The following is a 27,523-nucleotide window of genomic DNA, read 5'->3' as shown; positions in this document are numbered from 1 at the left end:
GTGGCCCTGTGATATCTTTCTTACTATCTGGAATTTGTGTTCACTCTCCCATTGCAGGCCAGCCTTCCATACCCCAGCATCCCTCGTAACCATGGGGTCTGTTGATCCCATTCTTTAGCATCTTGGAGATGATGCTGGGAAACCAATTTGAACCCTAAGCCAAGTACAACAGCATAAATGGGGAATCTCTCATTACCTACAGGAAGGGGAGAGGTGGAGAGACTTAAGAGCAGCTGCTTTGTGGTTAGGAATAGAACAAGATTGTAAAAGCTGAGCACCGAAGAGACTCTCTTAAGATCAGGGGGAGGTTTAATGTGTTGCACAGTGTTGCAAAATTTCATATGTTGAAGTCTTGACCCTACTACCTGAGAGTATGATCTTGTCTACAAACAGAGCCATTATAGGATGTAACTGGTTAATATGAGATCATACTAGAGTTCGGTGGGACTCTAACCCAGTGTGACTTGTACCTTTACAAGGAAAGAAACCACACAAAAAAGACCAACACATGGCACAGGGAGAGAGCTGGGTCAACACTAGAACTATGGTGCCATAACAGAGGATTAACTGAATCTAGGACAGAGTCTTCAGCAGATCCGGCACCTTCAGAGGGACACAACCCACCCTGCTGACACATTCATTTCAAACTTCTGACCTCGGAAGTTGAAGAGGCAAATCTCTGTTATTCTAAAGCACCTGGTTTGTGATAGTTTGTTCAGCCATCCCTAGGGGACCAGCACAGACATATTCTGAGTTTACAGATTTTGGATCAGTCACTGTATCTTCCCACTTAGTTGTGAGTTTACTAGGTGAGAGGTGTGGTGTTGAGCACTGTGTTGACATATGATGAGACATGAGTTATGAATACGACCTGCAGTTTATTTGCAAGGGAGGACAAATTTAAGTGTAAGTAAGAAGGCATTAATAAATAAGAGATACAAAGAAACAAAAGGAGTAACACACACCGGTGAGGAGGGAAAGGTGTGCTATACCAGAATCCAAGACCAACTCTCCTCCTCAGAGCTGCATTTCTCTGCAGTCCCAGAGGCTTTCCCTGACAGCACGCATCTCCAAGGGTGTGTTATGGAGTCTTCACTTTTGGGAAAAGGAGTTCTTTCCATTGTCAATCCTCTTGGGATTTATTTAACTTGGGCATTTTGCACTGAATAGTAACTATTGGTCATACCTGAGTTAACACTATTTCTGGACTCTATTAGGCACATCAAAAAAAAAAATAAATTTCACTGGATCTTGTCTTTTTCTAATTTGGAATAAATCAGAGCATTGGCCAGTCCCCATTCTCTTTCTTGCAAAACATCAGTGTGAACATCAAACAGTAGAGAATAACTGGAGGCATTTCTGTAAGTCTGTAACATATAAAACATGAAGAAGTGATGACTAGTCAGAGGCGGTCTAAGTAACCTTTTCCTTTCACATGCAGCCTCTCTGAGCGACCTACTCAGAGGTCACTTCAACCAAACAGATACCTTCGACCAAAGAGAGAAACTTGGCAGCTTTGCATTTGTTTGGCACCTCCTACAGATTTACAGAGCTTAAAAATCAAACAGTCTTGTTTGTCCACAGTTCAGTAGATTGTGCACTGCTATGCCTGTCTTGCAGCTGAGGGCACTTAAATCAGGAGCTTTGCTTGTGAGTGGTCAGGGGTGGGATGTGAAGTCAAGTGAACACCATCTCACCACCTTTACTTACTGTAGTACATTTACTGACTGTAGCATTTTGGGTCACCCAGTTAGTTCTAAAGATTTTAGACCTGGGTGGGGCATGTAGCTCAGAGGCACAAGCGCTTGCTTGGCAAGCCAGAGGTCATGAGTTCAATTCCTGGTACTGAAAAAAAAAATTTTAGACTTAAACTTTAATGCAGATACCTGTAGTGTTCCCCATTACTAATAAAGGATGGAGGGCTGGGGATTTAGGATGGATTGCCTGCCTGGCAAGTGTAAGGTCGTGAGTTCAATTCCTGGTACCGGAAGAAAAACAAAAAAACAACAACAACAACAAAAAAAAACACAAGTCTGATACTTAAAAAATAGTACAGGAAACTAATAAAGGGTGGATTTTGATCTTAAAAGTCCTCTGGTGACCCATCAAGTTTTCCTGTATGTTTCTAGTCATGCCATAAAGACATATGCACTGTCAAAAGGAAAAAAAGAAAGAAATTGTGTGGGAAACAAGTTCAAAAAATGACGAGAGGCGAGTCAGAGGCTTAAATAACACCTATCATTAAGGTAAGCCTACTGTTCCCTGATTTGGTGCACTGCATTTTTGAAGAAAGTCATTAAACTGAGGATGCTGCTAGAACAAACCCGGCCCTGCATATGAGAGACAAGACAAAGTCAATGTTTGCATTTTATCTTCTACTTGTGTGTAACACTGGTCCTTCAGACTGGATACTAAATGAGAAGAGTATTTTCCTGATAAATACTGTATGCAGTTCTTTCCATCCAGATGTGGAAGTCAGGGACAAGTATATCACTCAGCCTTGGAATCATTTTGCAAGGTTCAGAAAGGATCATTCATGCTTTTGTCCACATATTTTGATAACCCCCTTCTTTCTGTGGTGTTTGAGCTGTAAGTGAGTGGAGTTAACAACCAAGCTTTTCTCTTGACATCTAGAAAAATCCAGGGACACACTGCTATCTCCCTCTTTTGTCTTGCTTGGTACTACTGTACAGAAGCTGCTTCCGTTCTCTTCCCACTCTTGTGCATCATTCTGGAAGACAAATGCAATCATCTCAGGCCATACTTAGAGTTATTTCAACTATAAGACAAAATTGGAATCACTTTAGTATAAAACCTCTAAGGCACTGGTTGAGCAGCTTATTCATTTTATCCACTCCATATCTGCTTTCAAGTACAGTTGTACATCACTCCTCACCAATTATTCTCTGTTAATACATGTTAAAGTCCTGAAGAAAAGACATAATTTTATCCTCCCTGCAGCAGAGTAGAAAACTGTTGTGTACAAAGGGCATATTTTTAGTACATTCATCTGCTGATGGGCCCACAGGCTGCTTCTGAGATTTAGCTATTATGAATTTTATGGCTACAGAAACGGGTGCGCACGTGTCACTATACGATGATGTCTTTAATTTTTTGAGGAAAACACCTGAAATCATAAATAATTAAAGAGCAAAATAAATATTAATAACAGGAAAGAGGGAGCTAGAGCTTGTACAAAAGGGAAGGAGAGTAGGAAACAGAGAGAGGGGAGGGGAAAGGATGAACAAGGGAATGAAGATGCTTTGCATACGTGCAGCAGCTCCCTATAAGGAACGTAATCCTCATGTACAACAAATGAGTACTAACAAATAAAAATTTTAAAACTCCTAGACAGGGGCTGGGGATTTAGCTCAGCGGCAAAGCGCCTGCCTGGCAAGCGCAAGGTCGTGAGTTCGGTTCCCAGTACCGGGGAAAAAATAAAAAATAAAAAACAATAAAAATTAAAACTCCTAGACAAATTCCCAAATGCAAATTGTGACAAACGGTATTTTAAAAGTGCTCCGAAAACTTTTTAAACTGTTTATTTGTGTAAGAAATGTTTGCATTTGTCTCTTGCTAGTGGATTTGCTATCCAAATAGAAGATTCTGGATGCATGAATTTCCTTTTTATGTATTCCAATGACATTCTAGTACCACCTGTGTTTAATTCTTCTTCTCCACTGTGTACTGTGAGCTTCTCAAAAACTCAAATCATAGCTCATTCAGTTGTGTATTTCCAGAGTGTAACTACAGGCAAGAAGAGCTCAAAAAATGCTGAATAAAGAAATGGATAGATGAGTGGAGTAACCCTTGAAAAAATGTTTTAGTACTTTACACTCAAGTTGATTAGTAGTTGTACCTATTCAGTTGATTAGTAGTTGTACCTATTCAATAAATTCTTCTTGGTCACTAGTATTTGTGTGATTATAACACTAAAATACAAAAGTGCATATAATCTTTTCCACCTTGAGACTCTTTCTGATGCCATTTCCTTGTTCTGAGACTCTCTTCATGTCATGCTCAGTGAGGTTAATACCCATCCTTGATCTCTCATGCTGCAAATCACATCCACGGGGAAATTTTTTGACCCATACACTGCACCAAGGGCTCTTGTTGAACTTTTTACAGGACCTAGCTTCTTTTTCATAGCATCTACAGCAATTAAAGTTGATTTTTCTGTTCACTTCTTTACTGTCTGTTACCCATTTAGCATTAAGTTTTCTATGCACCCAGAATCCGTTTAGTTTTCCTTTCTTACCTATTGTGTTCCTTGTACCTGTCACAACTGATTCTCAATGAATATTTATTGTTCATTGAGACAATTCCTTATGGAATGAAAAATTATCTTTTTGTTATCTCAAAAAGACTGTTATGAATCCAATGATGTAGAATTAAATTTCCCATCTGACACTGGTTAGCTTGGTATGTACAAAACATTCACTTCATCTTATAGCTTTAACTGTCTCACCTACAAACTGGAGGAGGTTGGACATCTACCCTCTTTCTTTCCAGAATTCTAGGACTCTATTTCACCAAACTAGTAAATGTTAGGTAGGATGTGTTATTAGAATTTAGATCCATGATTTTTCACACGTACTTTCTAACTCACTGCAAGATATTTAGTTAATAAAGAATTTTATGAGATTCTAAAATTCAAAATTCTGTAAAAGTATGTGACATGCTCCCAAGAGAGTTAGAGACAAAGGAGAATCAACGAACAAGCTCATCAGGAAGAAAGAAGTTGCTCCTATAAGGTCCGTCTTTTGTTAATGATTTAAAGGGGTGACTATTTTTTGACATGTCAATAGAAAAGAAGGTATATACAGTCTATTTAATGAGATTCTAAAAACAATCATAACATTCAAATTTACTTGAAGAACTCAGGAATTTATCAGAGAAAATAACGTCAGAAAATTTTAGAGCTGCAGTTTTATAATTCATCTTGTCAGTGTGTTTTTACAAGCCACTGAGACCATCCAATTCTTTTATGTTCCAAATAGGGAAGCTGAGGCCCAGAGCACTGACATAATTTGCCTTGAATTTAAAGAGAAGCACAAGGTTTAGGGTCCAACCATAGAAGTTCTACTTGTTCTGCTATCCCACTGCAACTGGAACTGAGAGTTAATGAGCCTTGAGATGAGTGATGTGGTAATTTCCACTCTACACTTGTGGAAATAGACCTGCCTTCCTTCGTATTCCCTTTTATTCACCTGTGGAAAGCAGTCTCACAGACTCTGCTGAGATCTCCTAGAGAGATGGCTTTTATCTGTGACATTTACTCTCTCGTACTTTTGTTGGCTTTGAGCAGGAGAACTTCATTTGGATTCATAAACCTGTTCACAAACATGCACAGTTCCTCCTTTACCTTGACTTTATAAAATAAAAACATTTCCCCAAGGCTACCGAGTTAACTTTTGAATTCAACAACTGTCAAATGTCCTTGGACATCACCACAATATCTTCATTGGCAGCTCAGAGTTTAAAAAATGAATAAATAAAAAGACTTGAGTGCTATAAGATGTGTGTTTTCTGTGGGCAAATGTCATATCTCGTTTGCTTACTTTTGTGCTTTAAAATATAGATTATTCCATGAAAAAATGTAATAAAAATCTCCAAAACTAAACAACTAGTGCCACTTTACCTTATTTGCTTTAGATCTTCATTCAAGTTTTAAAAATGACCAAATTTGAAGTTTTTTGTGCTTTACTAGATCATCTCTTCCTTCCTCGCCAGATGCAACTATGAGTACAGTATTTCCATCTGTCTTTCCAACTCATATCTTCATTGATTTTCTATAGATTATATAGCACATTGCTATATACATGTATTATAGTTACATAATTAGTATTTTATAGTGTCCTTCTTATTCTCCACATGATTTAAATCATATATAGTTTATAAAGTATAAATAGAAAAATATTGCAAGCAATCAATTTGAGTAGTGGAATAGTGGTAAAAATACCTTTAGATGGTTTCCAAAATAGCCTGTTATGCAGAATCCTACACTGACATCATATTTCAAAAGTTAATTTATTATATTTATTTGTTGTCATGGGTTAAAGAAGTTAGGGCAATGGCACCTATTAAACACTTACTAAAATTCAGGGTGATGTGCTAGGCCAGTATATTATAGATTTAATCATAAAATCACCTAAAAACTGGGTACTGGAGTGCTGTAGGGAGAAAATGTGGAGGCTCAGAGAATTAAGTAACTTCCCAAAGCCACACAAATATTTATTGCCAGTGGGCTGCACTCAGGAAACCTATTGGATAAGAAGAACCCCCTGGGCTCAGACCCTAACCTCACATTGTGCCTTTGGGAATTCAGGGAAGTTACTAACCTTCCCTGCACCTCCGTTCCCTCATTTATAAAAATGGGCTTACATTAGTACCTGCCACAGAAAGTGATGGTGAAAACTCAATTAATATCTCAATTATTATTCCTGAGCCCTTCACTTACACCCTCTTTTAAAATCAAATCCAAGGTAAACACCATCTAAACAAACAAAGAAACGAACATGAATAGCTGCGATGATTGTATTGCTGATGTGTGATGGTGTATTGAAATGAATAGTTAATGCTCACAACTTTTTATGTTCTGATCAATTCTACATACTTGTGTCTGGTGGTCTGAGCAGCTCATTTGAAGGTAACAATATACAATGGAATTACACTGGTGAACTCCTACCATCTTCTCTAGTGAAACTCTGTGTTTTCTCTACTGTTTTTATCGAAGAATTATTTTCTTATTCCCTATAATGGTTTGAGTAATCTTTCATTCTTACATCTTGCAATCTGAGCATTGTAGTTGAGGATAGAGATATGTAATGTAACAACCACTGTTGATTCATATTATTTTGTCTTGAGACCCTGTATCACTTTGAATATTCTTGCTTTGATTTGTTTATGTTTGTGATACTGGTATGGTGCTACTGTTCTATTTCTTTGTTTGTTTCTTTTTCTCATTTACTACTCTCTTTCAAATAATAAAAAAGAAATGAACAATAAAAGACAGTAGCCAAATGTAAATGAATAAGTGACATAAAAATAGCAAAGGAACCAAAAAGCACATAGTTCACTTTCCTAACGAAGGAAACGGGAAGGAAACCGGAAGGAAACCAGAAGGAAACCGGAAGGGGTCTGTGTTTTTTCATATGGAACGGTTGCCTGTGTACTAAGGTATCTGGAAGAGCATTCCTCCCACTCTGGGAAACACCAGGCTTATCCAGGACAGACTGCGTACGTTAATAAAACATGTTGTCAAATGGGATTTCACAAAACTAGAGTTCTTTTTTGTCTGCTTTTGATGAAAGACAAGGGTTTTATTCAATAAAATACAAGCCCACTACAGGATCATATATGTTCAGGGTATGTAGTTGTTAGGTGACCGAATATACTCATGGGAAACCTTGGGGAAGTTTGGGCATTTTATGGGACCAAACTCTAATGATGTACTAGACCAAGCATCATGAAAAGTGTCCTGGACAGCAGCTGAATAAAAAAATCAGGTGTGAGACACTGGACTAGGATGGAGACATAAATGAAACATTCTTACAACTGCATGACTATCAAAAGATTAAACCTCACTAGCCACTATTTGTGGTTAAAACTTGAGTCCACATTACACAGGTTATAAGAAACACGTAGGAGGAGAACAGCAGAGAAATTAGAAAGAGAAGTGGAAAACGCATTTAAACATTTAGATGGTCCTGCACCGGACTTTGGTAGATTCTGATTTCTCCAGTGACCTAACTTCTTGTAGCATGGGGGCAGTGTATGAGGCTAAAGGAAATTTCCTCACTGAAAATGTTTAAAAACTGTATGGGAAACATCCTGAATGCAGCCTCCCTTTGGGAATTTCGAGGAATATGAAAAGTCCTTTCTCAGGATGGTAACAGCTGTCTGTTCAGGAGCTTCTTCACCTGGCCACATCTGTGTGGCCTCTCTCCATAGCTGGAATCCAGGCAAACACCTTGCAAACTGGGTCTGTCTTCTCACCATGGTGTCCTGCATGCCTCACGTAATGCTTGTGCTTAAAAATATTGTTAAGGGAAACCGTGAAATTAGTAATTGAACCCCAGAAAAGCTGGTTGCCAGTAGCACTTACCGTAGACCAATTTAAGAATAATAAACCATGGATGGTAACTTCACTATCCATCATGGCTACAGAAATTATAGCTATGCATATGTGACTTTATATTTTGCCAGTAAGGTGTACACACGTACAGAGATAGAGAAAAACGTGTACAAACGTGAACACATGAAGATATTCATAACACCACTGGTTACAGTAGCCAAAATTGGAAATAATTAAAACATTCATAAATAAAGTACAAAATAAATAGGTTAAATTTAAAGTCGTGTGCTGCCTGGGGAAATGCTCTGAAAAATGAATCATTAAGTGGTGGTGTCACTGTGTGAACAGTGTAGTGTGCTTACACAAACTTAGACCATATCGGTCCATCGCTCCTCCTGGGCTCCTAGTGCAATATTGTGGTGAATGAGGCATGACACGGCTGCTGGAGTGACTGGGCATATTTTAACAGTAAACCTTTTGGTAACCAGAGAGAGTAAACTCTAAGCCATAAATTGCAGAATACAGTAAATGCATAAGCCAGTAATATAGTAATTAATTGTCATTATCAAATATTATGTACCATACCTAAACTGTATGTCATATACTTTTATGAGCGTGGCAGCACAGTAGTCTTTTTTTTTTTTTTGCAGGCCCTTTTGCCGCTGAGCTAAATCCCCAGCCCCTAGCATAGTAGTCTTGTTTACATCAGCTCACACAAAGACATGAATAATGAATGCGTTGTGCTCTGATACTGCACTGTCACCAGGCAAAAGGAATCTTTCAGCTTCTGTGATCTTATGGGACCACGGTGTATATATATGTGACCAGTCATTAGCCGAAACATCTTTATGTCACACGTGACTGTGGGTCATGTTTTGTGATACGGTGTTGAACTGTAGGAGTCTGTTCAGATAGGACACACATCATACTGTTAAATGAAAAAAGTAACTTGCCAAAGTGAATGAAATATGATTTCAAATTTGCAAAGTCTAAAGTATATGTGTTTTTCATAGGAAACATTCTGGGAAGTTAACGTCGCATCTCTAGACAGCAGAATTATGGATTGCATTTATTGTTTTTAATACTGATATTTACCTAATGAAGCTCTACCCAAGTACTATGTTTATAATCAGGAGGGTAATAGACTGACTTAAAATTAAAAAGAAAAGACAAAAACTTTTTGCTGGGGCCAAGTAGTCTGCATTCTAACTCCATCCCTGTCCCGGGGAATCCTCAGGATGTTATATACACTCTCAGAGGCTTGGTCTCCACACCTAGAAAATAGAAATATAATGGAAGGTGGCCTTTTGATTTTATAAGTCAGATATGAAGATAAAATGGGTAAATATATAAGAGAGCATATTACAAATTGAAAAAGAATAGAGGTATAAAATGATAAGTAAACTGAGGAAAAAGCAGGAATAAAAGGACCAGAGAACAATGATTGTATGATTACGAACAATTAATGTGACAAGTGGTAATATCTGAAGGCATTATTAGAACAATTTTCCTGTGGGAAATATAAATCTTGTGTTATGGAGTTGGGGGAATTAAGTATAGTTTGCACTGTTCTGCACACCAAATTGTGAAGGGAGACCTTGCCAGCCTCCTGGAGGAGGAGGGAGGAGGTGTGCTTGTTTCTTCAAGCGGAGGGTGGAAGGAAGAATGAGATAAAATACACCCCGGCGCTTCCTCTGCACACACTCCGAGGTTATTTGAGTGATGGATACGGGGTAGCGACTAAAGCAATGAATACTGATTTCATTAATTAATCATCTAAAAATCAGAAATAAAACATTTAAAAAACTAAATGTTGTGGCATAAACCTATAATCCTAGCACCCAGGAGGCTAAGGCAGGAGGATGGAGCGTTTAAAGCCTCCCTAGGCGATACAGGAGAACCATGTCTGAAAAAGGAAGGAAGGAGGGAGGGAGGAGGATGAGGAGGATGAGGAGAAAGAGAAGGAGGAGGAGAAGGAGAAGGAGGAGGAGAAGGAGAAGGAGGAGGAGAAGGAGAATCAGAAGGAGAAGGAGAAGGAGGAGGAGGAGAAGGAGAAGCAGAGGGAGAGAGAGGAGGAGAAAGAGGGGGAGGGGAGAAGGAGCATAGCTAACTATGCTAATAGTTAGCTAACTGATAGCTAACAAATTTATTCAAAACCCTTAACAATCTCTGCATCCCCTCCTTGATCAAATGGGTTCTGCTCATGGAATTTCCATGTTCTCATTTGTTAAATAAGTGGCATCAACTAAACCATCTCATAAGCCCCTCCAGCAGGAAAGATTTATGAAGCTCAGACTCTGTATATTCTTCATGTTCAGATTCCATAACAAGAGCCTTCCCTTTCCACATTTCTCTAAGATGAAGAATTAAATGACCACCCTTCTATGACCAAGACATCCTGCTGGCTGCCTTGCTTGCTCTTAGTTGGTTTGGTTGAAACATTATAGTTTAATACCACTAATCTATTTTACCACAGGAAAGCTGTTTAAATTTTGCACACTTCCTTTTTATTTTCATTTGTAAACTTAGAACAGATTAATACCTACTCTAAAGGGTCACTGCAGAGTTACGTACTACAATAACCAAAACGTGACTGGCAGAACCTTGCACAGGCTCTGCGTGTGATGAGAATTAAGAGGTGGTAGTGAACGGATAAGTTGTACGTTTGTTTCCAAATTTTGATTTAAATTTAACAGCAGCTATGACAATATTACCAATAGGCAAAATTTAAACAGCTTTCCCGTGGTAAAATAGATTAGTGGTATTATACTGTAATATTTCAACCAAACCAACTAACAGCAAGCAAGGCAGCCAGCAGGATGTCTTGGTCATAGAAGGGTGGTCATTTAATTCTTCATCTTAGAGAAATGTGGAAAGGGAAGGTTCTTGTTATGGAATCTGAACATGAAGAATATACAGAGTCTGAGCTTCATAAATCTTTCCTCTTAGATCTGCTTCTTAGTTTCAAATTCTTACTAGAGAATCACATCACACACAATCTAAAGAAAGCCAGACTCTTCCATTAAATCCCAGAGGGCTAAACAGTGCTACTACTCTGGAGTCTATGTTTGACTTCACTGGGGCATCTACAAGCAAAGTTCACATTAAAGCCTCAAACTAAATCAAACAAACCCAAATTAATGCGCTGCTTTTACAAAAGCATAAATAGAGCATTTTATTAACCTTTTTGCTGCAACAAAATGACAGTCCACATTGTTTTATTCACAATAAAAGCTATGGTCACATTACATCACTTTGAGACACAAAGCAAAAGGTATTTTTATTTTCTTAAGGTCAAGAATGGTTTGCATTTGAAACAAACTTCATGGTTTGTGTTGCAGTAGCAGGGCGTCCAGTCACTAGCACAACACAATGAGCTGATCAAATATTCAGAACAGACAAACACACCAGTAATATTTTGAGCTGAACTGGAAAGTGCATTATTACATTGGAGAACAATATAAAGCGGTCTGATGTTAACAGAAATCATTCCGACCACCCAAACAGCTACCACAAGCAAAATGAAGGCAATATATAGACAGGAAATTGTCTGCATTACACTTATTGCTTGGTACACAAATGTCACAATTCCTGTTGAATTAGGTTAAGAAATGACAAGCAAAATACCTCCTCCCCATCTAAAAGTCTACGACTCTATGAAAGTAGAAATTACAGTCCCCTAACCCAACATTAGGTGTATGCTATTTTTGGTTTGTGTGAAGATTGTTTATTATGTTTCTGTGTGTATGGATATGTATAAGATATACAGATATACATAGATACAATTTTAATATAAGTTACTGTCCTATATATTTAAGACAAATATCTCTTAAATGGGACTTTAAATAATAAAATTGTCTACTTACAATATCTCTTAAGTTTACTTTTCATATTATATATAGTTCTGTGGCACAAGAGTCATATAGTATTTAATTATTAAGGAAGAAGGATATCTAAACCACTTTCTATTTCTTTTATTTTCAATATTGCATGTTAAGGGTTATATCTTCGTAATAAATTTCTTATTAGATTCTTTATGGTGTATATATCTTTTTTTTCCCCTAATGCAAGTTACAACCAGTACAAAGTTGTAATAAAAAATACATTAAAGTCTATTTCTTTTTTTATATTGTTTTTTGCAAAAAAGTTATGTGATATGCTACATGAAAAATTGAATTTATTGAAATGTGTAGTGTTTCATACTGTTAGGTAACGAATGGAAGAACATGAAGCATACCCCTCACTTTACAAGTTCTCTTTCACAAAAATAAGTGTTTGTGCCCAAGCATTTTATATAAAACCCTGCAAGATATTCCTTTGGATCACAAAATATCCCACATGATGCAATCCAAATAATTACCTAGTACAACTTTCGAGTGGCTAGTGCTCAATATACTTCTTCCACTGAGAGATCTCAGCTCCATTACTTACACTCACTAAATATTGTTAACATCTGGTGCAGCCAATAGGATCGTATCACTTTTTTTGGAAACAGGATTTCTGTGTGATATCTTGCAGTACAATGTAACAAATGTATAAGTGCATTTTGCATGATCAAGTAGCTTTGGCTTCCTAACTTCTGTAGGATGACATGTGCCAAATGTTTGTGCTTTGTTAAATGGTGGTGAGTTTTAGCTCCTGCGAATCCAATGGGTAACTACTTATTTCTACAGTGAACCTTTAAATCACAAAGGCAAGAATGGATGACCCGGATGGAAATGATGTAATTTCACAACTTCTACAGATTGCACTTAGTGGTGATTTCATGAGTTTGACTTCGTTTTTACAGCAAGACTTGCCTGGTTGATACATTTACACCACGTTTTTTAAATTTTTTTGTGCAATCACACTTAATTTAATCACAAACACTAAAAATAAATCCAGCAATTAATTTTGTTATGAATAATCATCTCTGTCCTTATACGGATATGAGTCTGGTACTCCTTCTTGTACAAATTCCTCTTTCTTTTCCCAACCGTTAGGCCAACCTCCATTGGCTTGTGTTGTGGCACCATAAGATTTAGTGGTACCATAATTTATATAATTCTGAGTAATGTCCCCTGTTTCTTGATCCAGTTCATCTTCATGGATAAATCCACACTTCTCTTCACTTGTTTCCTCAGGGTCTGCCCAGGGTTGCTTCTCTCCTGAGGCAAATATTGCATAAAATATAACTCCACCATAGTGGACGAGAGCTGCTATCAGGAAGACATACTGCCACTCTTCACGTGACTGCAGTGAAAAAATGGTACTGTCAGTGGAAACGCGCCATGATTAAAAACACAACATCCCCACTGAGTACTCTACCATCATGCCTTTCATGAAATACTGTCTTTGGGAATGTCTAGGTTCCAGTTATGTAAAGCAAACACTTTCATAAAAACATTCTATAAAACTCTTTCTTTGAGCAATGTTTAACATAAAAGTTCCAAAATGAAATTCCAAATCTATCACTACCTGTTCAATTTAAAAATATTAATATTCCCTTTTCATTTCCATTGATTTACGTATAGTTTTATTTCACTCCTTTTCTTCTATTAAAACACAATTTTGGAGCATTATGCACACGTATGTTGACAAATAGTTGACACTAATATTTCCCCGTGGACAAACGTAAAGGATTTGGGATTGAAATTTATAAATAAACCTGAGGCGACCACTGCTTGCGTACCTCAATAAGGTGCTATTTTAAAAATTACTTTTTCCACATTGGGGATATCAGAAATAGGAGTGTAGTGCACTGTTCTGACTTTGATACCCAGCAAAGTAATAAATAAGTAAATAGCTGTTAAGTGGTGTTGAGAAAAATCTTGCTTATTGATCGGACAAGTGAATCTTTTCGGGATTCACAGAGAGATATTTTCTTTTGAATCTCAATTATCTTTCCTACTCTGAAGTGTCATGATTGAACCAGAAAGAGCATGCCAAAGAGATCATAGTAACTTTTTCAATCCTGACAGAGAATCTTTTACATTGGGATACTCGTCTTCCCCGTCTTACCTTATTTTTCGTCATTGCACCAACAATGATAGGGCAAACCATTCCCGACAGTGTGCCAACACCATTTGAAATGCCCATTAGGATACTGGCATATCTTGGAGCAATATCCAAGTGGTTCACATTGAAGCCTGGAATACACACATAAACACTGACTCAGGGAATCTTAAACCGCTTCAGGGTAGGCACTTAGAGTATTACATAGCACTTCTTAGAAGATACTGGGGACATAGCATGTGCTTAATGACTACATTTTGATAATTTAGCTCAGGGATACAGTGAGAATGGAATGAGGTACAATTTTTTGTCCAATAGTGATGTGATGCCTGCTGGATGTAGTGGGGGAGATACTCTCTTAACACAACAAGCAATCCCCAACAATAAAGAGCAAAAGAGTTACCTTGGGGGAGCAGCGAGCAGCAACAAATGTAAGCAATTTTTCTAAGTGTTTTCATTGTTATTCAGTTATTATATATGAATACAATCACCAGTCACAATTAGGATGTTGCACATATAGGAATTAAAGTATCTTACCAGATATAGCAAATCCACTGAATCCCACTGCGAGTACCAAGAATGAGATGGCTACCCCTCTAGTATGAGAGTAACCAACCACCAGCAGCAGCGTGGCTTCCATTCCAAAACCTTCAGGAGCAAGCAGATGGAAACACTTTGCAAAATTTTGCAATTCTCACCAATGAGCTAACACTGCTAACAGTTCTCATACTTATGGGCCTACACAATCCTAAGAAAACCTATACTAAAGTACAAAAATTAACACTAATTTTCTATGCTGGAGTTTACTGAAACTTGCTCAATATATTGTTATGAAAATGTTGGAATCAACCTACATTTTCAATGGTAGGAAAGTTGTTAATTACAATAAATAGAAATGGTATTATGCAGTGATTTAAAACAAAGAGTTGTGGAAAATTTGAACCAAGATGAGAAAATGATTTGAAATCAACAATGAGGGCGTAGATGTAACTAAGCATTTCGACACGCTGTAAAACTTATTCACCCTTGTGTATTTGAACTTACTGAACTGGAAGCATGTCCTGCCTGTCATGTGCACACTTACCACCGCAGTTCATGATCTTCCTCACCGTAGTTGTCGAAAGGATTTGCTTGCTTCTTAGAAAATCTGCAATTTGTCCTCCAATAGGCACAATGATTGTCATGACTAAATGGGGCACAGCAGACAGCATACCGACCTGACGAAAAATAAGAGCGGGGAGATGTACCCCAAGGGGGATAAGTCGGGAACTTAATCAGCTTGGTTTTCTAAATCCATCATCCACTCCTTATGAGCAGAGGAAGGCAAAGATTGTCTCCACATGACTCTGTTCTCATTCCTAGAACAACCAGCAACTTCCATAGAGTGATAAAAGCTAAGTCAGTTTGCTTTGACTCCTTTTTGCCTTCTTGATGAAGGAAAATTTTTACTGCTCTTATGAGTCAGCAAATTTTGAGCTCATGAATTAACTATCCTGAGTCTATCACTGAGTCATTCAACACTTACGTGTTCATTTTATATTCATCAGTGTATTCCCATAAACCATCATTCAGGAAACCAAGGAAATGGGGGAAGAAGAGCTATGAGGAGGAAAAGTCCATTTGATATGCCTTTAAAGGTTGTATTTTAAAACTCATTTTTAATTCATAAGACTAAGAACTGCACACTTGCATTTTTATATATACTTATATATATATATATATAATAAACATTGCATGTATTTAATTGCACCAGAGTAAAGGTTCACATAATGCAGATCAGTTATTAAATTTTACATATTTCTTGTCAAATGTTAATATGTAGTCATGTTGTCATGCAGTGGTGTACAGACTCTGAACCAATGTCCTGGGACTTAGCCCAATCTAAAATCTACCCAGCAAGCATCAATGTGGCACACATTTCTCACCATTAATTATGTAGAGACCATAGTTCTAGATGCAGGAGGAGCAGGAAGTGTGAATAAACTTCATTTAAATAGAGTATTATCACCTCTACGGACCTAGCCAACTCTACGTGCAAACATATAACAGGGAAGTTTTTCATGAAGTGTACTTTGAAGTCCAATCTTTGGCATATGACAAGTACTAGTCAGGTGTTTTTTGTGATTAAGTATGTCTTTCTGCAGCTGTAAGCAGAAACACCACAACAACACCCAGGATTTGGAAGCAGATCTATTTATATCGACAGGATCATTCCCAGAATATCAGGCCCTGATCTCTGGTGGTCTAGGACTTCTGTGGGATAAGCAAGCAGGAAGTACAGAGGCAGAATGGCTTGTCAGTTGGGGACTGGTTTATACAGTGCACATCACAGTGATCAGTCATTTCTAAGAGACAGGAGCAACCAGAACTGGAACAAGAACCATTACCTGGGTTAACTAAGAAAAAGAAGTATACTGGCGGGGGCATTTTCTGTTACATTTCCAAAAAGATTACCAAAAGATTCTATTTTCTTTTACGGGGGTGTATAGAGTGTAGTGTCGCAATCATGCAGCTGGATTTTTGTAATGACTGAGACAGAGAATGACTAAGATATGAATGACTTTGATGTGTAGGCTATTGAATTCTTCCACCACAGAGGGAATTGTCAAAATATTATTATTAGATGAAGAACTAGGGATTTGGACTGGATGCACAGTTGTCAGAGGCAAGTTTTAAGCTAGTTCTACCTGTGTGCAAAGACTGAGCTCAGACCTTGGGTTCTAAACATCGGTGCCAGCAGCAAAACGAAGAAAAATTAATATAAACAGACAATACATGTGAATGTGCTCAGTTAAGTTCAAATCTGGTATTTAATAAGGGCTGAACAAATGTGAGACAAATAAAGATATAATATAATTTGACCTTAGGGCAAACATTATTGCTTTTGAGATAAACACCTTGAAAAAATACATTGCTTCTCCATTTTTCTGTTAGTACACGCTTGCGAAGCATAACGACTATCATCAACATTTATCACCCACCATTGGACACACAAATGCACGTCCTCATCCTGTTACTCCTCCTTCATCTCCTCTCTCTTCTCCTGCCACCTACGGATTCTCTTCCCACGCAGCAAAGGTCCATCTCCCTATTCTTAGAGTTTTATTTTGCTCTTTAAATGATTTACATTTTGGTTTTTTCATATAAAAGAAATTATGGAATATTTAACCTCCTGTGCCTGGTTTATTTTGCTTAGCATTATTATCTCAAGGTGCATCCAATATCATACAAAGGACTCAAATTTATCCTTCTCGATAGTTGAGCAGTACTCCATGGTGTATAAATACCACATTTTCTTTATCCATTCATCTGTAGATGAACATATTGGCCATTTCCACAATTTAGGCATTATGAATTATGCTGCAAATATAGGTTACTTTTCTTAATTGCAAAGGATATGTTTCATGGAATTAATATGTTTTTAAAAACACTGGAAAAAACATTCTACAATGCAGTGTGCCATGGAATGTTTGTTATTGTTGTTGTTTTGAGACAAAGTCTCATTCTATAGTTCAGGCTGGTCTTGAACTCATTACATAACCCAAGCTGGCCTCGAACTTGTGATGATCCTCCTGCCTCAGCCTCTTGAGTGCTGGGGTTATAGGAGTGCACCAATATGACCAACTGCATTGTGTTTTTAATAATCATAAAAGCAGGCTAAAAGCTTGAGAGAGGCTGCATTTTCCAAGCTCACATGATTAACTTGCATTTGACTCAGTATTTGACACATCTGAAAAATTCTTAACTTGAACATCCCGCTATTTATTATCTACTTAAATAAGTATTTTATTCTTGCAATATACTAAGAACAAAAATATGATTATCATTCATTTATTGTTTTCTACAAAATATGTTACAAAACATACCAGGAAATGCAAGGAAATGACAAATTGGAAGCTAAAAGAGACAGAAGTTTTGGAATACTTTTACCCATAAAATTCACACTGCAAGGTCTAGAAACTCCTAGTTTCTTAGACAATAGTAGATATCAGCTGTGCGTGACCTTGACAGGGCTGCTGAAGTTCCACAGTCTCGTGGAAGGTGATCAAATGTCTCCTTAGCTTTCAGGGACATAAACCATCACTTGCCACATGATGAGAATTATCAAACCTTTCTGTCAGCCTCATTATTTATGATAATCACACACCAATTGCCTCATTATTTGAAGGTTTTGCAAGAATAAGCTACATATTTCAAGTCCATCACTGATTCCTTATAGACACTCCAGGTCACTATACCTTGCCTACGCCTTCCTTTTCCTCTGGATCATGGTTTGGACTGTGTATCTCACTATTTTATATACATTCTGCTCAAAAATTTGCAGGCTGCATAGCAATAAAGAGCAGCTAGTGAGCGCTGTTCTCCTCTTCCCCTACATATGCAATTGAAAAGATATGAAGCTCCCGCTCCTCTGGCTGGTTCCTATGTTCTGATCATTCAAAGTGCTTATTCATCATCGGATTGACCTTACCCTGATATACCACTCTCAAAGGGGCTGAACAGTTTCACATTTTAGCATAGGAAAATATATTATACATACGTGTTAGCTAATACAGTTCATTTACATAGCTAATTTATATATACTTAACTAAAAATAGCTAACATAGTATATATAAAAATATATATTATATCATTTATATACATAAACATACATATATATGCTTTCCAGTTGTAGGATGTCCAATTTAATGGTAACGCTGGAAAACAATCTTCAGTGTAAGTATTCCATTTCATTTAAAATGTGCTACACTCATGAAAGATGATATTAATATCATTATTCTAAAATACAAAACCCGAGGCTGAGAATGATCCCAAAAGTAGCCTGAAGTTGCTTCCCAGTGTTCACTGTAGAGCCTGGATCGGAACCACGCCAGCCCAGATCCACAGCTCCTGCTGTGTTCTCCACCTCTCCCTTCCCACCCTCTTCAGTGAAATCAGACTATTTCTATTTATACCAATCTAATCAAAATCTCAAGATCAACCTATGAGTATAGAATTTACCCAGAACCTTAGTTTAAAATGTAACAGGAGATTCAAATCAACAAATCTATTCGATTTAGATTTTGCAAAATATCACTGATTTTCCTCAAGCATTTTCTATTAATTGGAGGGGCACGGCCAACATGAGCACACACTTTCATTAATATACACTGGCTCCACTTTGAAGATATCAATATGTAATACAACCACCATTGTTAATTCCCTACCACTTTGTTTGTAACTCTGTATTGTATTTATTGTGCTTGTGATATGTTGTAAAATGTTGTATGTCTGTTAATGTTTCCCTCCTTTTACTATTAAAATAAAAAAAAAAAAGAAAAAATATACACTGGCTCCTTCACTCTCCCCCTGTAAGACCTGGCTTCACTAACAGCCTCTTGGTGTCAGATTTGTCCTAGGTTATGAACACGGACTCACACATCCAGCAGCAGCCTTTGTGCAGAAGTGTAACACCTCTCAGCGCTCCCAAAGGCCACCCTGTAATGTTTGATCAGGTCCAGCGAGAACAGCCCTGACTAAAGCATTCATTCTTCTTAGAGAGGAAACAGTTCCCTTAGAAACAAGGATCACAAAAGAGCTCTTAGAATAGCTACTCCTAAATCCAGGTTTTCTCAGTCCCAGCCCTCAGATACTCTTTTTAATAGAGACACAATATGAAGAGCAGGAGCCCAGCCGGACTTAGGTAACAACATGAAGAGAATGGCCAAGACCATCGCCAGCCCCAGACAAGTGTATTCTCTCAGCAAACAGCTTGGCACAGACAGAGCATTCAATAAATACACACTAAGTGCTTGGATGGGTCTCAGGTTTACCTGCATTTGAATGGCAACCTAAAGGGAATTTAAATGGAATTCAAAAGATCAAGGCATACTCTTGATTCTATCACTTATTACTGTCACGCCTGTAGGTAATTTAAATCATTTCCATTATTTCTGTTTGCCCTATCTGTTGGACAGAAATGATGACAGTCATCTCGCTGGTCAGCCAAAGTTGTCCATGAATATGAAAGGACCATCTAAATTCCAAATATCTATATAAAGTTATATTTTTAAGTTAATTTTCTTCTTATAGAAAATGTGAGATGATTATATTTCCATAACAAGGAACCAATGTCAGTGGCACTTAGCATTCTGTGATGGGTAACAGTTTTTTGTGTATACCACCAAACTGTGAAGATTTTGGGATAGAAACCATGCTTTTACCTCTGAATCTATCACAAAGTTTCACCTACTATGCTCAACAAATGCCTTCTAAATTAAAAAATGGGGAAAAAAATACAACAACATTTTGTGCAGATTATTCTAATTGTTGGTTGTAAAGCTGTATGTGAGAACTTTGAATAAGAGTTCAATTGATAATTATCTAAGTGCATCTCCACTTGAATAGAATACCTTTTTTTCATTGTTATGTAATAGCTGACTTGACATCTAAATTAAATTATGTTTATTTAGAGGAAAAGGTCTACACTATTGCTCACTGATTGAGATGTAAATTCCAAAAATGCAGAGACTAAATTTATTTTGTATGTATTCCCCACTCTGCAAGGCAATTTACAGCAGACAATAGGATACAGTAGGACACTCCCAGCAGTTATACGTTGAATGAAGAAATAACTCATGAAGCTTGGAAAACAAACTTATGGTGTAAGAACAAAATGTCTATTTAAATATTTAAAAATCACCCACTATTTGAATAAGGTCAGTTTTACATACCTTACTGATTTCAAATCCAAAGACTTCCTCAAAATATGCCGGCTGACTAATAAGCAATAAATAAAAAGTCCAGCTTCTGCAGAAGTTCGCAACAATTATTGCATAGACTGGCATAGATGTGAAAAATTTCCTCCATGGAGTCTTGAATTTCTGAAATTCCAGAAAGAGAGTCAGTCTAATCATTTTTAGTATTTTCTATTTTAAATGGAAACAAATACTTTATATTTTCAAGATGTAGATGAGGGGGATGAGTTGGTGGTAGGCAAATGATAATGAGTTGATAATTATAACCACCCAGTTCACTTTCACTATCTGAATAACTGCTGAATAAGAAAAATAAAATACCAGTCTCTCCTGATTAAATCATTCCAGCATTAAGAATATGCAAAATTCCAAATATACAGAAAATTCCAAAAGTATAAATTACAGTTTCTAAGTTACTTTAGTATTTTTCAGGTACCCACTGTCACGTGAGTTCTTATAACCAAAATATTTCATTTAAAATATTGAAAATTCAATATATTTGGTAGGAAGAAGATAAGAAATACAAAGAATAAATGCCCCAAGATCCTCTTGGCATGATTTATGCCAATACCTACCTATAAGTTCTCTTGACAAGTAATGATACTAAAATGTTCTACGATAGTGGGGTAGAAGGTCCTACAAAAGTCACGCTGTGTGCAGTCCGGTTAAAGCACTCATGCCCATTACACCTTTGATGCATCATGGGTAAAGCGATTTCTTTTCTTTGTTGTTCTTTTTCTGGCAGTGGGTATTGGGAATCAAAGTTAGGACCTCATGCTTGCCAGGCAGGTGCTGTACCGCTGAGCTAAACCCTCAGCCCCAAGATAAAGTGTTTTACTTATAATCTTCAAGACATTCAAAATTAGCAACATAAATATGGCTGACTTTGCTTATTGTTACCTATGAAAATTAAACCTAGTATACATACGTACTTCAGAACTGAAAATACCCTTCACATGCCCAAATACTTGCACAATTGTTTTGAATACCACAATATAATTTGGTAAAATAAGCATAGCTTAAAATAATTTTATTTACTCTTTCCTTAAGATCTTGACATGACCAAATACCAAAAGAGGAGGTAGCCATATTTCTACTGAAGAATTTTTTTAAAAAATTTAATTAGTGTACATGAGTAAAAGAGAATTCATCTTGGGAATTAGGTACTTATCCTTAACATACCTTGATCATTTAATATTATATCACCTCTGCTCCCTTTCCTCTCTCTTCCTCATCCCCTTTTTTCAAATGCAGATTTAGTAATTATTGCTGGATGTGTGACCTCATATTGCCAACATTATTGTGGCTGTAATTAATTTCTTTGTTTGAGACCACTACAGTGGTACCTCAGTACGTGAACTCAATTCTCTCCACGGTCCTGGTCACAAACCACACTGGATGAGAACAGAATCAAATTTCCGCATAAAGTCAACACTGAACCTAACTGTTCAATCTGATTCAGTTCTCTTCCACCTCTGTTTGCGACCAGTGTTATGGAAAGAATCAAGTTCATGAACCAAGGTACCACTTTACTAGCTATGCAGCTCAGGCTGACCTCCCGCTCAGGACCCTCCCACTTCAGTTTCATGAATGCTGGGATAATGGGCATGCACTACCACATCCAGCTCCACTCAGCTTTTCAAAGATCACTTTAAAAGCAATACAGTAACAAGTTATATTGTGCTGGCTACATATATATGGAAAACAAAAAGAAGCAAAAGAAAACACCCTAGTAGTACACAATGAGTATTGTGGTATTGGGTAAAATTTCTAGTAACAATATGATAGGCAGGTTCAAAACAGATAGTTTGTAAAATAATTAAATATGTTCAGCAAAATGGTGCCAAATGAAAATACTTATGCCACCGATAAGAAATGACCAGAAAAAATATTAGACGTAAATAATGTTTCCCAGCTGGGAAAGTGTTCCTTTAAGCATAACAGGATCATCTTCCCAAAAGATGACATCACAGAGGAGAAAACCTTTCTCTTCAGTTGATACAGCATTTCATTAAGTGTAAAAGTATCTGATTTTATACTATAAAAAATGGGGAGAGCTGGAGGTGGGCGTATACGGTAGATTGACACCATATTATTTATTGAATTGGTTGTGCACTTCACAGATATGTTTATTTAAGTTCAGCTGTCTATTTAAAACAGAGCCAGGAATGATGATGCACGCCTGTAATCCCAGCACTTGGGAGGCTGAGGCAGGAGGACTTTGTGAGTTGGAGACCATCCTCGGCTACACAGTGAGCTCGAGGCCAGGCTGAACTGCATAGTGAGACCCCGTTTCAAAACAACCAAAAGAAAAAAAAAAAAAAAGACAAAGCTGTGCATTTTTCTGTACTCATGTTACATTTCAATGCACTTTAAAAGTTAAAAACAACAGGTCTGGGGATATAGTTCAGCAGCACAGCACCTGCCTGACAAAGACAAGATCCTGAGTTTGATTCTTGGTACCCAAATAAATAAATAAATAAATGAAAACAACAAAAAAGATTTAAAAGCCATTGTCAGTTACAACCTGTGAGTCTAAAATGGATCCAGATGAAAAACACATGGCTACAAAAGAATATGAAAATAGATGAGGTATTAGAATATGGAGTAGATATTAGAAATCTGAATGTCATCTAGACATTAGGTGACGTTAGGTAATTGCTCTACTTGTATCAGATCTTTTAAACTACTGATATTACAAAGCAGAATACTATTTTTCTAGAGATACATGTGAATTATTTATGTATGGGTAAAGCGTTTTATTTTGAGATAGCTCAGCAAACAAAAGTGAAATAAATGACAAGATGCTCCCGATTTTTGCACCTGTATGCTATGAAGTTATTCCGAGTAGGGTCCCCTTTTTTTCCAGATTTCTGTATCTTGTTTGAGAAATAGTTACCCCTTGTGGACCTAGCCACTTGCATAGTTTTCAAAAGAGTCTGAAGCCAAGCCCAAACTTGGGTTCACTGTAAAGCTGTAAGATCTTAGGAAAAAGCAGAAGAAGGAATATATTGCATTTGAAAAAAAACATAGGTATAGGAAATGGAGAGTTGGATTTTATGCTGCTTTATCAACCTACTTCTTATTCTTTTAGGGTTTATTTCTGGGAACTTGGAGTCATAGAATAAAGTTCTGATTTTTTTAAAAATCTATGCTTGATCTAGACATGTGATCGCTCAAGAACTGAAAAATGAAGAAAAGTAACATATTACTGAGAGGACAAAGGCTGATCCACATTTTCTTTGGGGGCAGGGCTGTAGAAATAAAGGCTACGTTGAGAACTAGTCATAGGACAGCCTATGTTTAGCTTCTGCTTACAGTAACTGCAGGTGGTAGACACAAGGGTACACTTTACCAGTCCTATTCTACCTTCACATTCTTACTTGCTGCTTGGCTAGACACCATTAGAAAGTAATTATCAAGCCAGCCAAAGAAGGAAACACAAAGTGGAAGTTTATTGCCAATCTATCTCATCCATGCAACAGCTACCATGTAAGGACTTAAAAAAACTGAAGACTTCACTTCCGAATGATTTCCAATATGGGACATTTCTTATTCATTACAAATCAAAGTAAGCTCAGTAATGATGAATGGCAGACTTTTCTGTCTAGATGACATGAAAAAGGCAAACATTTTCTAACAAATAAATTAGAAAATCACAGTTGAAATCAAACATAGTCAGAATGAGTAAGGGAGCATTTAAAAATAAACAGGAGAGGTAGAAAGTATAAAGGATCTTGGCACCTCAACCCGGGAATTATACTTTCCAACCCTTAGTATAAGGAAATACAGCTATTAGAATACAGAACACTGGGGCTGGGGATTTAGCTCAGCGGCAAAAGCGCCTGCCTGGCAAGCGCAAGGTCGTGAGTTTGGTTCCCGGTACCGGAGAAAAACCAAAAATGTGAGTGTGCGTGTGTTGTGCATGTGCGCATACACAAGGATTGAGGGAATATGGGAAGGAAACAAAAAAAAAAAAAAAAATAGAATACAGAACACTGCTTTTGCTAAAGAGTATTTAGAAATTATATTAAGTGACTTAATTAATTTTTATGTATTGCATATTAATGACACATGGAATAAAATATTTGTATTATTGAAAGAGAATGGTATTTTTGTTCTCCATAGGCCATCCTCCCAAAGAAACCAAATCCAAAGAAAAACACTTTACAATATTATATTTAGAAGCCACAGCATTCATAATAATAATTTCTTACACTTTTATAGTGGCATATTTTGAGATGCATAATGATAACATTGATCATAGGGAATTTGTACCTGTATGTGATACATTTTGCTCATTCTTTTTTCCCACCCCCCCTCCCTTCATCCCCTCTCCCTCTCATTATTTGCAAAAGCTTTGTTTCCGGTTTTTCTTTCTATTCTCTTTTGTTTTCTTTCTATTCCCTCCTTTGTTCCCCTTCTCATTTGGATATTTCTTTCCCATCTCCCCATTTTTAAAAATGATGATATTTCATCAATTAAAAAAATAAAAATATGTTAATAATATTACCCATGTAAGGTATTACAGCCTTCTAATTCTTCAATGTTTCCTGAATCACGTATAACAAGTCTGAAGTTAGAATATATATTAAGCAAAAATAGCCATTGTCATGACCAATTGGAGTCTTCCTATTACTTACAATTAACATATTGGTTCAATTTGCTTAAAATGTGTACCATAGAAAGCTATTTTTGAAAACTTGCTTAGCTTTGTAGTCAAACTTTAAAAGCTAAGGCAGATTTTAGGATGCTTAAGAAAAAATAGAGAAAAAAATTACAGATGAAGGAAGTAGCAGTCATTCCTAAGTAAGTGAGGAATATGGATAGACAAAAAAGAAAAAAATGAGTGATACCAAATTAGTTTGAGTACATAAGAACTTATCAAATAGCTTGGTTCATCAAGGAGCATGAGATGGGAAAAACGAGAAATATACACCATAATAAAGTTCTTACTTCCATTGCACCTAATAGATTTGCACTCTCTCCAATGCTTTCTTCTATGTACCTACGTTCTTCATCTGTAATAGTGGGGTGCTTTGCAGGGCTCTCGTAAGACACCAAAAGCCAAAACATGTACCAGACCATCCCAAAACTTCCTGCAAGAAACAGAGCAAAAGAGGAAGTGAACGAAAGCTATCAGACATATTTGCACCTAGGAGTTACATGCTGAAATAAAGCTGTAAGAGCCTCATGACAAACACAGTCTGCATGAAAGAGAATTTGGTTTTATGTTTATCCAACTGATTTTGGCCTTTTTGCCTTCTCCTTTGCACAAGACGTCAAGCTACCTGAAGGCTAGTCCTGTGGGTTTATCTCTGTCTCCGTTGAACAACACTGGTACACACGAAACTCACAGTAACTAACTATGGAAGATTTAGGAAGATTTTCTCAGGTCCAACAAACACTGAGAAGCTCCTATTCCAGATGCCTGGCTAAGTGGGTGAAATATAATGAACAAGGAAAGTCTTGTCCTCAAAAGAATATTTTAGGATGATTCCTTTACTTATTTTTTTTCTCCTAGAATATATTAAAATGGTCATCATTCCCAAAGGAAAATAATGTTCATTCCATTTCTTTGTACACCAACCTACTAAGCAGAATACTAAATAAAACACAGAAGATTATTTTATCCTTAATCACTGTATTCTGTGAAAAAGGAGGCTCTGTAATTAGTGTTGTAATATTTTATACTATATGTATCTGTATAATATGTAATTTTGTGCATATACCATTGCCTATTGCATAGTCTTTGGGCAGATGAAAGTTAGAAATTCAAACTGCACAATTTCTGTTCATGCTTCTCTTTATTTAGCACTGTAAATATTAAAACATGTACTTATTACACAATATAAATCAGTGAGTATTAATACAAATGTCTTAGTTACTTTTCTCTTGTTGCTGAGACAAAATGCCCAACACCCGAAATTAAAGTGAGGAAAGGTGTATTTAGCACACAGTCTAGAGGTTTCAGTCCATAACTGGCTGGTTTCAAGGCAGGGTGGCACATGGCAGAGGAGCCACAGTTCATGGCAGTGGAAGACAGCAAAAGCAATAAGGAAGAGAAAGACACCAAGCCCCTTTCTGTCCCTTACACTGTATCCAGCAATCACCCAGCCTTAATCCCAGCATTGCACTAGGAGCCAGTCACACACTCCAGATTCAGCCACCAGTGGAAAAACCTCTGTGACCACCTGAGGCTTTGGGGGCACATCTAGACTTTTTTTTTTTTTTTGCCTTCTGAATCTCTAGGAAATGTTCTTAATACTGTACACAGCTTGCAATGTCCTGCACTCCTTTGAATTACTGAACCTGCAAGCAAACATGATTTGGATCCAGTGTGTGAAAACGTGGTATAATGTAGTGGTTATAAAATGGGACTCTACCCGCATTTATATTCTAGCTTTCTCTCCTGAGCAATACGATCCAATCTGTAACACACCCTCTCTAAACTCTCACTATGCAATGGCATAATAAATCATTTGATGGAATTGTGGCAAAGAAAAGTTAAAAGAGATAATGTATAAATAAACCAGCACACTGGATGGCATAAATTAAGCACCTAATAAGCACGAGTTCTGGTAATTCAGTCGTAATCATCATTACCATTAACAAAATTTATCTGAGGTGCCATGCCCTCTGCTAATTGCTTTGTGTGCATTATCATTTTCAATTTATACTACTATACAAGTTTTAGCTCATTAATTTTTAAAAC

General features: G+C 37.0%; 1 protein-coding gene across 1 annotated transcript in view; it reads right to left on the bottom strand.

The window, feature by feature from the left end:
* Nucleotides 1-11,223: 11,223 nt before the first annotated feature.
* Slc17a6 (solute carrier family 17 (vesicular glutamate transporter), member 6) overlaps nucleotides 11,224-27,523 on the bottom strand; it is a 41,004-nt gene continuing 24,704 nt past the window's right edge. Inside the window, exons 7-12 of the mRNA XM_005401732.2 lie at nucleotides 25,765-25,907; nucleotides 20,785-20,934; nucleotides 15,156-15,288; nucleotides 14,609-14,719; nucleotides 14,078-14,205; nucleotides 11,224-13,309 (exon numbers count right to left, since the gene is read on the bottom strand). Coding sequence (XP_005401789.1) covers nucleotides 12,974-13,309; nucleotides 14,078-14,205; nucleotides 14,609-14,719; nucleotides 15,156-15,288; nucleotides 20,785-20,934; nucleotides 25,765-25,907 — 1,001 coding nt within the window. The 3' untranslated portion in view covers nucleotides 11,224-12,973. The remainder of the gene's footprint in view (nucleotides 13,310-14,077; nucleotides 14,206-14,608; nucleotides 14,720-15,155; nucleotides 15,289-20,784; nucleotides 20,935-25,764; nucleotides 25,908-27,523) is intronic.

The sequence above is a fragment of the Chinchilla lanigera genome, unplaced genomic scaffold (assembly GCF_000276665.1).
Source record: "Chinchilla lanigera isolate Chin_1 unplaced genomic scaffold, ChiLan1.0 scaffold00075, whole genome shotgun sequence".
NCBI classification, from domain to species: domain Eukaryota; kingdom Metazoa; phylum Chordata; class Mammalia; order Rodentia; family Chinchillidae; genus Chinchilla; species Chinchilla lanigera.
This window is presented reverse-complemented; position numbering and strand designations above follow the sequence as displayed.